The sequence below is a fragment of the Leguminivora glycinivorella genome, chromosome 4 (genome assembly GCF_023078275.1).
Source record: "Leguminivora glycinivorella isolate SPB_JAAS2020 chromosome 4, LegGlyc_1.1, whole genome shotgun sequence".
NCBI lineage: Eukaryota > Metazoa > Arthropoda > Insecta > Lepidoptera > Tortricidae > Leguminivora > Leguminivora glycinivorella.
Genome location: NC_062974.1, coordinates 5,146,324 through 5,162,097, shown reverse-complemented (window position 1 = coordinate 5,162,097; position 15,774 = coordinate 5,146,324). Strand labels below are relative to the sequence as shown.

The 15,774-nt window shown below is 35.8% G+C and overlaps 1 protein-coding gene across 5 annotated transcripts in view; it reads right to left on the bottom strand.

Moving 5' to 3' along the window:
- The window catches only part of LOC125225110 (kinesin-like protein Klp10A), a 102,203-nt gene that overhangs the window by 30,051 nt on the left and 56,378 nt on the right, over nucleotides 1–15,774 (bottom strand). The window contains exon 1 of one of the 5 annotated variants that reach the window (XM_048128670.1): nucleotides 5,328–5,436. The exons of the other annotated variants lie outside the window; for them this stretch is intronic. Coding sequence (XP_047984627.1) covers nucleotides 5,328–5,361 — 34 coding nt within the window. The 5' untranslated portion in view covers nucleotides 5,362–5,436. Of the gene's footprint in view, nucleotides 1–5,327; nucleotides 5,437–15,774 lie in introns of those variants that run through there. 5 annotated transcript variants of the gene reach the window in all.

Genomic DNA, 15,774 nt, shown 5'->3' with positions numbered 1-15,774 from the left:
AAGTATTCCTTATAGAGAAAGCCTATTACACTATAAGAGAATTTTTAACTGAATTGTAAATTAAATTAAATTAAAATGAATTGAGATTATTATAATTACCTATTTATTATTATTATTTTTTTTTTTAGAACATTACTTTGACATTATTAAATTATTAGATTGAATTGATTGCATGAGATAACCCTGTTTGACTGTTATTGTTTTGATATTTGACTGTGATATTTTAATTAAGTAGTGTAACTATATTATTAATATATTTGTATGCCAATAGGCACGACATAGTGATACTGAAAACAATTATTGAACATCTTGTAACTTACCTATGTTGAACAAACAAATAAATCTTTGAAATCTTTGATTTCGAGCAGTCGGCGCAGACCTACCCCAACACTTTAGTGATGAATCAATAACACATAACCTGTGAAGTCTTCAGTACCCCAGATAGGTACCTAATCATTATTTCCCCATATGTCGATTTCTCATACGATTTTTGTACCAAATACAGTTACACTTGCCAATTCGGTCTCGGCAAAAATATCTGCCAAACGAAACTTTACTAAAGCATCTTCAGCGCAACCGAACTGACACTTCATCATTCACATCTACTTGAACTTTTGACACATGCTAACAGAAATTAACCAACATCACTAACTAACCACCAGCATACGGGGAAGGAACTGCAGGAAACCATGGAAACTCACAAGGCCACGGCGGTAACCATGGCAACGACATAACACGGATTTTATATGGACAGGTCACATCACCATTTGTACGTAACTTCCATCTAGATAACCTCTGCAAGCCGTGTATGGCTTGACAGGATCACGTATGGTTGTTTATGCATCATTTCTTGGGGCTGGTCGGTTTAAGCCGGTAGTAATCGTATGCTAAGTGGTAATGGCTATTACTAGTAAGGAAATGTATATGTCGCAGTAAGATAGATAAAACCGTTATATAGTTATAACCCTAGGAATATAATTATACGTCGTAACATAGTTAAACGAAAGCGATTAATTGCTATCTTACTAGGAATATAACTATAATACGTTACTAGTTTAGTCATATAGTTATATGACTGGATTCAGTCTAGTGAAATGATTGTAGGTAGGAGTGCGACGGTGCGGCAGAGGTATAGTTACTTATAACTACACTACACGTACGTACGTACTAGCTATTACACTGGTGGAACGGAAGAAGAAGACGCGCAGGGCACCTCGTAAAACTCTGTGTGGCACCGCAGAGCCGGTTAATTCTGGTCTACGAGTTGCAACTCCGAGTAAGGCGCTCTACGTGTCCCGTCTTCATTACTCCGCCGTGGCTGACGAGGTGGTGGAGTACGTTCGCCGGAAGACTGGCTACACGCTGAGGGTGCACCAGCTACAGTCGCGTCACTATGTGCACTTCAGCTCGTTCGTAGTGCGCGTGCCGCGGCCGCTGCAGGACACCATCGCGAGCGCAGACTTCTGGCCGAAAGGTGTAGTTTTTCGGCGGTTCCGGGGCAACCTGCCGAATCCTACACCGGGGCTAACGACGCAACGGAGCCACGCTGTTCCGTCATCGCCCAAATCAATTGTTTAGTCATAATACTTTTTTCTTTGTAATGTTTTTTTTTTTACTGTTCTTATTTACTGTTTTTTTTTTTTTTTTTTAATTTAATTTCATGACGCATTGGATTATCTGTAATGTCATTGAAATATGTTTTCAAATAAATAAATAAATAAATAAATAACCCTAGGGATATAATTATATGCCGTAACATAGCTAAACAAAAGCGATTCATAACCATCTTACTAGGAATATAATTATAATACGGTAGGTACTAGTTTAGTTATATAATTATATCACTGGATTAAACTTAATCTAGGGATATAATTATAATACGTCTCTAAGTGGGACTGGAACCGGAAGTCCCGGTTCTTTATAGTTCTATGCCAAAAAAAATCAAAAGGAACCCTTATGTCGCGACTTTGTCCATCCGTCTGTGTGTTTAGAGAGAATAAGCACATTGAATTGGAAATAATTAACAAATTCTTGCCCTAAACAATTCTTCACTGTGGTTTGTTTGTTTAACGCATATAATTATATCCCTAGGGTTATAACTATACCTCCGCCGCACCGCCATACTCCTGTCTACAATCACTTCACTAAACTGAATCCAGTCATATAATTATTTGACTAAACTAGTAACGTATTATAGTTATATTCCTAGTAAGATAGCAATAAATTGCTTTCGTTTAACTATGTTACGACATATAATTATATCCCTAGGGTTATAATTATATAACGGCTTTATCTATCTTACTGCGACATATACATAATTAAAATCTTTGAATACTATTCGCAGCAGGCAGCAGGACAAGTAGATGATGGATGCATCTCAGTATCTCGTCCGCGATATAAGTCACTTAAAGTAAGGTACAGCGGGGCAAATCTTGACTGGGGGCAAATGTAACTGGTCCATTTTTTCCATGTTTTACAATGTTTGCATTATTAAATAGTGTCCACCAGTTATATATGGTAGGCATTTACAGTACCTCACCGATCTTTTTCTAAATGTATTAATCAGAGGGGAACGGAATTCAACGGATGTATTTCGCGATAAGTCAGATCTATGAATTTTCCCAAAGATGTTGTTGATACCAACAATAAGCATTGTGTTAAGATTTTTTTCAATTCCATTGTCGTTGTTACTGTAAAATGATACATTTATCGGCTGACCATGACAAAATCATCAGAAAGAACTCAATGTACCGCTCAAAATTGCTTTTTACCACCCACTAGCTGTACGTGCTTACAAGTTTCAGTTTCCCGTTAGGCATTAAGATTTACTACTTGACCTGGATGTCTAGAGCGGTATTTATTGCACTATCCTCGTGCTAGGCATTTCCTTTAGCTATCCGGCGTAATGGTGGATCTTGATATGACGACTATACGCTGAGAGAAATTTGCATTGTGAATTTAACAAGTTCGACTTGTTGCGAGTTCATCCATTTGAAACAAAAGTATTTTAGTAAACGGAATAAATCACAATATTGATGGTACAAGTCGAATTGGTTCGAACAACAAGGTCAAACTTGTTAAAAGATATTTGATTGAATCAGTCAAACATATATTTGAAACAATATGTGTCAAGTTGCTTTTATAAAATCGACTTGTTGATTCAAAAATATATTGTTGATTCAAATGACGAGTAACTTGTAGAATGTACTAGTTACACTCAACAAAATCTAACTTGTTGTTTGAACCAAAGAGCACGTAGGCGCTATTTTAACCAAAAAACTTGTTGAACGAACATGAAAACTGGTTGTTTCTTCTCTCAGTGTACGATCGGCTAATGCTGTAGTACTTATTAGCAATGTTTCAATACGAGATTTACATAAATGAATAAAGAAAGCTTGTGTTGTAGGACTCCCACAACCTAAATACATAGAAAACATCCATCATCGCACAAGTAAATACCTAAACCGATCGGGATTTGAACACAGGACCTTCGGCTTTACATGGACACTACTCGCTAGGGCAGACTGGTCTGCCAAAAAACGTAATCGAAACGTTCAAAAAACTGTGACCACTTGACATTGTATAAAAACGTTTCTGAAACCTTTTAAAAGACAGCATGGCGCCTTGTCACGTGATAAGTATTATCAGTCTTTCTTATGTTGTAATTGCATTATTTCCGTCACCATGCGCCGGGATTAAAGTAAAGTAGATGCGTGGAACTGACGCAAAGTTATACAGCTGCTTAGGTTAGGGCCGGCACAAATAGGCTGCAAGTGCTGCAACCCAACTGGAACTAGTGCACAGTTCCTACCAAATTGCAGTTAGGTAGCATTCCGTGTTTTGACACTTAAGAACGTACAAAACACATAATTATTTATTCAATATTGTTCGTTCATTTTATAGGTATGAATGTATCCAGGCTTAAATCAAGCAAGCACCTACAATTTCAACCCACCTCCCACCCAGACATGTATAAAATCAAATTCGTTATACATTGTTCACAATATTGAGCGTGCAAATCGAATGAACTTGATGACCCGTCTCATCATCTCGACTAGGGATGTTACGGAGGTGGTTTTATCGGAGCCGAAGCCGGAACCGGAGATTTTAAATTTGCATTAACGGAACCGAAATCGGAACCGAAACCGAAACCGAAGCCGAAACCGGAACCGGAGATGTATGTTTAAGCCGCGGAGGGAGAGAAATTAGTACCTAATTTTTCTCCCTTCGCCTGCGTCAAGTAATAAAATAAAACAGTGGTATTATTTTAACTTCTGATTAGCAGAAACGTCTGCAATCGATGCCACTAGGCTTAGAATAAATTTAAAAGTGGAAAATGTCTGCCTTGGGTGAGACTTGAACTCACCCAAGAACTCACTCAGTGGTATTATTATTTCGTATTTTTTATTGTTAATTAAAAAAGTACCTTCATACAAATCAGTACCTACCTAGGTGTGTAGGTATAGTCTCGACATTATCAAACTGGCATGGGAAATAAAAATGAACACCTTATTGTACGATTGAAAATGTTATAGCACAGGTATGTAATACATACATACAAGTCCAAACCTGTTTTCATAGCCAGGCACGCGCCGCGTACTGCGGCCATTAAGTTTCGGTTTCGGTATGACTTTCGCTTGAAATCAATCGGAACCGAAGCCGAAGCCGAAGGTGTGAAATCAACCGAAAGTTTCGGTATATCGGAACCGAAGCCGAAGCTCCGTAACATCCCTAATTTCAAGCTTGATTGTCGTTACAAAACTAACAGCGATTTATGTTTTTTGTTAACAACTCACGCTTATTGAGAGTCATAAATTAAAAAAATGCCCATGTAAACCCATGTCACTTCTATACTACGACCCAATCTATGCACTCTATGCAGGACTCATCATCGCGACCGAAACGTCGTAAGCGCCGAGTAAAATCGTAGCGCTTGCGACGTTACGGAAGCAGGCCATTGGTTCACACCCCGCCCCCTCGCCCCGCCTTCAGCTTACAGGCTGTGACACGTTCGTTGTTTGCTATAGCTCCTCTATACGAAGTAATAATTACTCAATGCTTTACGTCGAGTTTCTAGGCAACACTAGCCACGGTGACATCGAATACGCAATATTTTCGTGAAAATAAAAAATGTATAAGTGTTTTGGACTGAGAAGTGATATAATTGCATAAGTGCTAAAAATCCACGAACAATGTTATCCTTACGGAACAATACGAGGTTGAGTGTCAAGACGAACAAAAATCAGTGACAGTATAGTGTTATATTAACAATAATAAGAACTACTTTCAGTGGAATTTATGAGTCAAATGTTCCAAAATATACTCACGGACTGCACAAAAGTGTCTACGATTATCAAACATAGTTTTTCACCAAACATAATCACTAATTAGCCGTTAAAATACAAATTACGAATATCGAACATCGTAAACAAAGGTAAGCTGACCAATGACATTGCTAGACTGTCAAACTGTCACACTTTGACACTTGAAATTATTGCCATATGAAAGACATCGATTTTCGTCGACAAAGTTTATTTAAGCGCCATCTAAGGAAATATTTTAGAACTACAATATAGTGACATCTATTGAAAAAGGTGCTAATTACCAGAAAGATTAACAATATGGCATCAAAAACAAAGATAAAGCACCAAAACCCAACATCAAGCGATTTAAGCAGGCGCCGCAAGATGGCATTAGTATGCTGTTTCAAGTGTAAATCGCACGGAAGTATAACTAAAGCATGGAAGCCATGCTAAAATAAGAGCTCGGTGACATGTATCTTACTCACACCACACTATTACCTTTTGAACCGACTTCAAAAAAGGAGGAGGTTCTCAATTCGACTGAATGTTTTTTTTTTTTTTTTTTTTTTTTTTTTTTTTTTTTTTTTTTTTTGTATGTATGTTACTCGATATCTCCGAGAATCGTGGACCGATTTTCAAAATTTTTTTTTTGATCGAACCGGTATAACCCCGAGATGGTCCCATTGGCACCAAGTCAGGGTCTGATGATGGGATCCTGGAGAAATCGAGGGAACTCTTCAAATGTTATAGGCACATGTAATGATTTTAGTCTATTTTTCAAAGGTACACCAGTATTTACGTCTGATGGTAATAATTTTATGTGGCTGAGCTGATGATGGAAGGTCAACTCCTCAATGGTTAGGAGTTTAAGGATAATTCTTTCACTACTGTACATGTATTCGGACTGATACATATAATATCACTAGGAACCACTAAAAATCAACTGAGCTGATGATGGAAGGTCAACTCCTCAATGGTTAGGAGTTAAAGGATAATTCTTTCACTACTGTACATGTATTCGGACTGATACATATAATATCACTAGGAACCACTAAAAATCAACAAATAAATAAACTTTTTAACAAAAAATAAAACCGCCTTCAAAAATAAGCGCGTTACAAAACACGGAGAAACTAAAAAGCCAAAAATAATAAACCTTTCAATTCAGATTTCTTATCGTATTGCAATAAGCTAAACATCCAAATTATAAACAAATCAATTATTTTTGGAGTCGGTACCAGCCTGTGTATGGTTGGGTGGGGCAAACAGGCAATAGCAAGGCGACGAACAGGTCTGGTACCGACTACAAAAATAACTGATTTGTTTATAATTTGGATGTTTAGCTTATTGCAATACGATAAGAAATCTGAATTGAAAGGTTTATTATTTTTATTGGCTTTTTAGTTTCTCCGTGTTTTGTAACGCGCTTATTTTTGAAGGCGGTTTTATTTTTTGTTATTTATATGAGCGAATGAGACAATATTCCACAACTTCTTTCGTTTTCTCGAAGGTTGTCCCTAAATGCTGATGTCAAAACGGACCTGGGGTCCATTTATTATACGGCAAAATTAAATATACGTTTGTCATTTCACACTCGGTCTCCATCTTTGACAACTGTACATAGTCGTATTATATTGGTTCGAGTTTTTAGCGCGACTTCAATGGTCGTCTTGACGATATTTATTTATTTTGTGAGGATTTCTGATAGATCGTGGAAAAAATAGCTCAGTGTATATTTGTGATAGTTCCAAGTTTCATTTCTGACTATGGCTTGTGTGATCAAGTGTTGCAAATCACATTCAGGAAGAAAAGAAAACACGCAAGAGGTTATATCATTTCATCGGTAAGTTTCTTGAGTTTTTGATAATATTTATTGATACGACCTGGCAGAAATATAAATGTACATATTAGTAGTTTATACAATTCAAATCTTATTCAATTCTGTATAGATTTTTGCATATTTTTTGGAAGTTTTCTCAAACTCGGAAAGGTTATGTTTTTTAGCATAGTGATGTGATGTGTTTTATCGACCTTGCAATAATAACCTATCAATATTCATACCTTAAAAACGCCATCAATGATTATTGTTCTTTGTTATGATTTTCTTGTTATTTAGCTATTTTACAAATTCAACTTTATATATTTCTTAGATTTCCGAAGAAGAAGACCGGAAACACGAAGTTCAAGGTGCGATGCTCGCGGTTCCTTTACTCCCAAGACTCCACCAAAAAGAAGGCCAAGAAGCTGAAATGGAGCAGGCCCCCAGATGTCTCCCCTGGTGTCTACCTTTGACAATTGTACATAATCGTATTATATTAGATCAAATATCTCGGCGGTCGTCTGGCCGATTTTTAATTTAATTGTGTTTATTCCTGATAGATAGTTGATGATCCTGCTAAATTCTTATTTGTGATGTGTTCAAGTTCCTTGTGTGATTATGGCTTGTGTGATTAAGGACTGTAATTCACGTACATGGAGAAAAGAAAACTCCCAAGAACCTGCTGTGTTTCATTAGTGAATTTCGGTCAGTTATTGATACTATTATTTGTAGGATCTAAACAAAGCATAAAATACGATCTTTTCATAGTTTATATAATAACTACTACCATGTTAAATTCTGTTCTGAAGTTTCTTCAAACTGTTTTTAGGTTATGTTTTTGTACTAGTGATGTGTCATTTTTATCGACGTCCCGACTAGGGATGTTACGGAGCTTCGGCTTCGGTTCCGATATACCGAAACTTTCGGTTGATTTCACACCTTCGGCTTCGGCTTCGGTTCCGATTGATTTCAAGCGAAAGTCATACCGAAACCGAAACTTAATGGCCGCAGTACGCGGCGCGTGCCTGGCTATGAAAACAGGTTTGGACTTGTATGTATGTATTAGGGATGTTACGGAGCTTCGGCTTCGGTTCCGATATACCGAAACTTTCGGTTGATTTCACACCTTCGGCTTCGGCTTCGGTTCCGATTGATTTCAAGCGAAAGTCATACCGAAACCGAAACTTAATGGCCGCAGTACGCGGCGCGTGCCTGGCTATGAAAACAGGTTTGGACTTGTATGTATGTATTACATACCTGTGCTATAACATTTTCAATCGTACAATAAGGTGTTCATTTTTATTTCCCATGCCTGTTTGATAATGTCGAGACTATACCTACACACCTAGGTAGGTACTGATTTGTATGAAGGTACTTTTTTAATTAACAATAAAAAATACGAAATAGTAATACCACTGTTTTATTTTATTACTTGACGCAGGCGAAGGGAGAAAAATTAGGTACTAATTTCTCTCCCTCCGCGGCTTAAACATACATCTCCGGTTCCGGTTTCGGCTTCGGTTTCGGTTTCGGTTCCGATTTCGGTTCCGTTAATGCAAATTTAAAATCTCCGGTTCCGGCTTCGGCTCCGATAAAACCACCTCCGTAACATCCCTAGTATGTATTACATACCTGTGCTATAACATTTTCAATCGTACAATAAGGTGTTCATTTTTATTTCCCATGCCAGTTTGATAATGTCGAGACTATACCTACACACCTAGGTAGGTACTGATTTGTATGAAGGTACTTTTTTAATTAACAATAAAAAATACGAAATAATAATACCACTGAGTGAGTTCTTGGGTGAGTTCAAGTCTCACCCAAGGCAGACATTTTCCACTTTTAAATTTATTCTAAGCCTAGTGGCATCGATTGCAGACGTTTCTGCTAATCAGAAGTTAAAATAATACCACTGTTTTATTTTATTACTTGACGCAGGCGAAGGGAGAAAAATTAGGTACTAATTTCTCTCCCTCCGCGGCTTAAACATACATCTCCGGTTCCGGTTTCGGCTTCGGTTTCGGTTTCGGTTCCGATTTCGGTTCCGTTAATGCAAATTTAAAATCTCCGGTTCCGGCTTCGGCTCCGATAAAACCACCTCCGTAACATCCCTAGTCCCGACATTAACTCTATTGACATTCTTGCATTGAAAAGGACATAAAAATGATTCATGATGATCAGGTATCACAGACTGGGTAAATGGTAATGTAACATTTCTAGTGAATTAAACTTATAGTATTTTTTAGTTTTCCAGAAATTCTCAAACATTATTAAAAAGAAACTAAAAATAGGTGAAACTATTGAAATAATAAATTTTGGTACCTACACTACCGTTTTGTTTTATTTTCTATTTGATAGACAAAATATTATTGAGGTAAGTATAAGTAGATTCTTGAGTGGTGGACTAGAAATTAATAGAGGGATGCTACACGAATTAAATTACTTAGGTCTTTGCGTAAGGAGAAGAGAAGAATGTATTTATTTGTTTTATACTCGTATCTCCCATCTTCTATTTTTTACAAACTATTTAGGCCGATATTACACTATCATAGAAATATAGTCATAGACAACATGCCGTCCTTTTTATTCACGTTACAGAAAAAGGGAGGCATACAGACCTATGATCAGAGATATAGGTATGATAATGTAATATTAGGACTTGGTAAGAGAAGAGAAGTGACAGTTTATGTAGGTAAGTACATAAACAAACCATTTGCAATCAGTAGGTACGGTTAGCCAAGAAGGCAAGAATGTATGAATATATGACTTTCATAGCCAAAAAGCCACATAATAATCCAAATGAAATGTTTATATCAATATTGTATGTTTTTGTTACTTTTATATATATAACGTTTATATTCTCAGTATTTATTTTCTTTCTTAGGCTAGGCTGTTTATAATATGGATATAAAAGTAAAATACAAAATAACATACATTATATTATTTTTAAGGTGGGAACGTAAGTAAGTGCATATTTTATCGATAATTGAATCGACAAAGTAACATCCCTAGCTAACATAAAACCAGGGACCACCTACCAAAAAGAGAAATAACTAGCATATATCCATCCTTTTTCAATACATTATCTAAGTCATAAGGAAGTCAAGGATGAGTATATGCATTTTACACGAATTTTTATTAGGGGGGCTTGGTAAATCGTATGTTGACATAAAAACAACTGCTCTATGTTCAGTATGTTCTAATAGTTATGAATTCGATTGTGCGGGTTTTTCCCAGAAATTGTATAACTTAATGAGTGAGGAGTCAAGGGAGAAATGGAGATGCAAGTCGTGTACAGCAAAAATGGCACAAAAAAAACACTTAATCAACACATAAATAAAAGTTGTAAGAAAAATACCAAGTCGAATATACAAGAACAACCGTCATCATCAAGTATACCAGTACTCAATAAAAATACTTCCAATTTACCAGCACCCAGCGACACTTCTGGACAAGGAAAAAACTTGGCACTTGACATTCAAGAGCTCCCATCTCCAAGTACCAATGATAGTTTGAGGGACCCAGCTCACCTTACACCTACCAAAACAAATACAGACCTGAATCACACGACACCGCTACAGTCACCGGACATACAAAAACATAATTCGACGCCCAGTACTTCTTATCAGAAAGAAGTAATCAACGTACCGACACAGAACTCCTTTGAGTCGCTACCAGACTCAGAAGATACAGAGTTAGAAGATTCACGGCTCTCTTCACCGCTCTCTTCATCATCATCAGTGTCTAAAATAAACAGAAGTTGCCCTGAAGTCGTCGAAAGCATGTACTTAAAGTTAGAAACAATGGATGAGAAAATAGCAAGTTTAGAACAAAAATTACTAAGTGCAGAGCGGGAAATCGAAAACTTACTTTTAGAAAATTCCTCATTGAAGAAGTGAAGAACTATAAGTGAAAATTCAACAAAAATTAATAAGCTTACACATATTTGCGAGAAAACTCCTAGAATTACTCCAAAAACAAAAAGAAAGAGTTTCCAAAAAACACAACTATTTACTACGCCGAGCACTAAACAGTCAACGCCAGGAACATGTTTCAGTAACCAAAAAATCGAAGATGTAAATAATTTTAAGCTATTGACAAACAAAGATGAGAAGCATTCCTCGGAGACCAATAGAGTGCAGTTAGAGTCAAGTCCAAGTAAATCAACATCCATAACCGACAACGCATCGATACAAACTGACAAGGTGGATAGTATGAAAGGAAAAACACAAAGAAAAGTATGTTTAATAAGCTCGAATAAGCGTAATGCCATATTAAAATCAGCACAATTAGCCCTGGACGATAATTTACAAATTTGCCACTTTTTAACTAAAGGAGTTGGGGTCAGGCATCTCCTGAAAAACCTGGAAAAAAAAGTAAGCAATTACTGTAAACAAGATTACTGTATTGTTCTGATAGGGGAGGATGATTTTCAAAAATCCCAAAATTATCTTCAACTAGTTGAAAATATAAGAAGTCATGTAGAGCAAGTTACACACACAAACATAATCCTATGCCTGCCGACATATAATTGCGGGAATTACGCTAATATGTTTAACTGGAGAGTGGAGTTATTTAATAATTTATTATATCGAGATACCATAAAGTACGAATATGCATATGTTCTTGATAGTAACCAAAATCTTACCTATGATCATAAAATGTTCGCAATAGAGACAGGGTATATAAATGATAATGGCATGAAAATTGTATTTCAGGATTTAAATAAGATGGTAACTCAAATACAAGAAGAAACTACTTTATTTTCATCGCCCAACATCAACACAACAAATGCATCTATTATTAGCCTGAAAACAAAAAGTACCCAAAGAACGATTACAAACTACTTCCCTGTGGAAAAGAAAACCTTACAGATACCTCTTGAGGACTCACCAAATCATTTTTTTCGTGAATAATAATGTTCTTACGCCATCAACACCCAATACATTTATTCTATTACATCAAAATATACAAGGTTTACTTAGCAAATTGAATGACATAGAGGTGTGTATAGATGAAATGTCTGCGACAAATAAATATATCCATGTTTTATGTTTTACAGAGACTTTTATAAGACAGGGCAGTGAAAGTAACATTAAACTTAAAGGCTTTGACTTAGCAGCTAACTTCTCGCGGAAAAACATTAAGCGAGGGGGGTCTTGCATATTGGTGAGGCAGAATATTCAATATAAACCATTGCCTATGAGCAAGATGCTCTCGGAGGAGAAAATATTTGAATGTTGTGGAATAGAGATACCTAAACTTAAGTGTGTAATTTTATGTATATACAGAATTCCCGAAGCTAAAAATGCTACAATATTTTTAGACAAATTGAATGTACTTTTATCCAAATTGACAGTTAGCCATAGCAAAAAAATTATTATTGCAGGTGATTTCAACATAAATACCATAAAATCAGATTCAACAGTAACACAATTAAAAAACTTAATGTTAAACTATAACTGTAGTCTTCATATTAAAGATCCTACTCGTGGAAAATCTTGTATTGATCAGATCATAAGCAACATAAAAAATTCAGTAGGAAAGGTACACCAATTGTACCTATCTGATCATGAAACTTGCCAAACTTTACAATTTGAAATTAAAGATGACATACAGCCCCAAACGCAACATTGGTACATTAAAAAGAAATCATACAGCCAGGAAAATGTGTGCACTTTTCTCAAACATATATCTTCTGTTTCATGGCATGAATGTCTTCTTGAACCTAATAGTGATGTAGCTTTTAGTTTGTTTCATGATAAATTCTGTCTTATATATAATCTTTGTTTCCCAGAGCAAAAAATAAAAGTGGCATCAAACGCTAGTAGACCCAAATGGATTACGAAGGGCATAAAAAAATCATGTCAGACCAAGAGATATCTGAGGTTTCTTTATTACAAAAACAAAACTCAATCGCAAAAGGATATTTACAAGAAGTATAGTTCTCTACTAAGGTCGTGCATTAGTCAGTCACAGAGGGACATAAACCATAAATTCATATTAAACTCAAAGAACAAAAGTCGAGCTACATGGACTGTTATTAAAGACAAAACTGATATAACAAAACCCTTTGAAAGCATAGAATCGTTGAGTTCTAAAGATAAACATGTTCGCGATCCTTCTGAAATAGCCAATATGTTCAATGATCATTTCATTAATAATCCGAACGTAAGCAGTGACTGGAAGTCAGTACTCAAAAATGTAGACCTGGTCAATCACAGTATGTTTATCTTACCCTGTACTATTAACGAAATTATGAAATACATAGAGTCGTTAAACAATACAAAAGCGGTAGGCTTTGATGGAGTCTCGACTCATATTGTCAAACTATGCTCTGGAGCCATAGCACCAATTCTAACTCATTTGATAAATGAGTCTTTTAGCCAGGGGTGTTTCCATCTAGACTTAAAACTTCTGTAGTTAAACCGCTCTTTAAAAAAGACGATAAAGAAACCGTGAGTAACTATCGTCCCATTACGCTCATATCTGTGTTTGCCAAAATTTACGAAAAAGCCATGCACCATAGAATGTCAACATTTTTAGCTAAGCATGAAATAATTGCTAAAGAACAAAATGGGTTCCAAAAGGGAAAGTCAATCACACACGCCTGTTACTCACTTATTGAATCTATTACTCAAAGGATAGACCAAAAAACTCCCGTGACCGGAGTATTCTTTGATATGAGTAAGGCTTTCGATTATGTTAGCCATGAAATTTTACTAGTGAAATGCGAAAGGTACGGTTTTAGAGGAGTAAGCTTAGCATAGCTTCAAAGTTACCTTCGTGGCAGAAGACAGTGGGTGGAAATAAGTAGGTTAAATGAAAACAAGGAAGTAATCACATATCGTTCTAGAGAAAAAGATAACTGCACAGGGGTACCTCAGGGCAGTGTTTTGGGTCCACTTTTATTTATTATTTACATTAATGACTTGCCAAAGACTAGTAGTTATAAGACGGTTCTATTTGCTGATGACATTTCTATACTGATACCAGATGAAAATCTCGATAAAATTATGTATATGTCTAGGATTAATGCAACTATTGACTCTGTTAGGAATTGGTTAGAATTAAATAATTTGACGATAAATATAAGTAAAACTAAGTACATACAGTTCTGTAACATTAAAGCTAACACGTCTAATTTAGATATCACTTGTAAAGGACATAGGTTAGAAGAAGATACTGAAACACGTTTTCTTGGATTAATCTTAGATCGATGTTGTAGTTGGAAATCACATATTGACACCTTATGTATTAGATTAGAGAAATTCTCATATGCTCTGAGGCGTTTACAACGAGTATCTGACGAAAAAACCGCTGTCATAGCCTATCACGGTTATGTTGCTTCATTGCTAAGGTTCGGACTGATTATTTGGGGAAACTCAACTGACATAAGCAAGGTATTTATAAGCCAGAAAAAATGTATTAGAGCTATATGTGGGAAAGGACCTTTACAATCTTGTAGACCTCTATTTAAAAAACTTAAATTACTGACTCTAACTAGTATGTACATTTTAGAAATTGGAATTTTTGTAAAGTCGAATCCTAATTTATTTACAAAACAAGTTACAAACCCAAGGTTGCGTTGCAGAGACCCTACAAGATTAATGGGACCAATGTGTAAAAGTGCTTTATTCAAAAATAACTGCCATGTAATGACAATTAAAGTATTCAATCAATTACCATTAGATATTAAAGAAATTTGTAACATAAAAATATTCAAACGGACATTGCATAATTGGCTATTGAATAATAATTTTTACAACATTAAGGATTTTTTTGACTACCAAACTGACTAATGACATTCAACTTTATCAATTTAAATTTTTGTAAGTACTTTTTACTATTGTAAACTACTTTCATTTCTGTGTTGTTGCATGAAATGTAAATAAATATTTTAGGTTTAAGTTGAAATTTTTGCATGCTATAAATAAGGCTAAATGTGTGATACTTGCAATTATTATGATACCTATTTTTAACCACATTTAATGCAAATAAAGAATTTTACTTTACTTTACTTTACTTAGGACAAGTAGACCTATTTTCATGAAACATGGCTAAGAACACTCCCGACAGTCCCGACTAACTCAGCTTTCAGACAAAAACAAACTAAATCTAAATCGGTTCATCCGTTCGGGAGCTACGATGCCACAGACAGACACACACACAGACAGACAGACAAACAGACAGACACGTCAAACTTATAACACCCCGTCGTTTTTGCGTCGGGGGTTAAAAAGATAGCAATTTGAAAATTTTACGAATTTTAACGTTGGAGATTTTAAACAGGTAGAAGTTACATAATATCATCCCATAAGAGTAGAAATTTATGAAAATAATAAAGTAGTATGAAAATAATAGCTGTATTATACTGATTGATAATGTAATACGCGGTACAGTCAATCAATTGGAACTCTAGGCCACTCTACAACCATGTCAAAATGACAAGATTTCCTACAATCTGATTTGTAACGTTACTTTGACATAGTCCTACCCTACAGTGGCCTAGGGTTCCAACTGGTTGACTGTACGTTACATATAATTTTATAATTAAATCTCCTATGACCTACGACCTACACCAACAGATTATTCACCAGTAAGACAACACCTTCGTAAGATCGGTCACGACTCACGACAGTACAATAA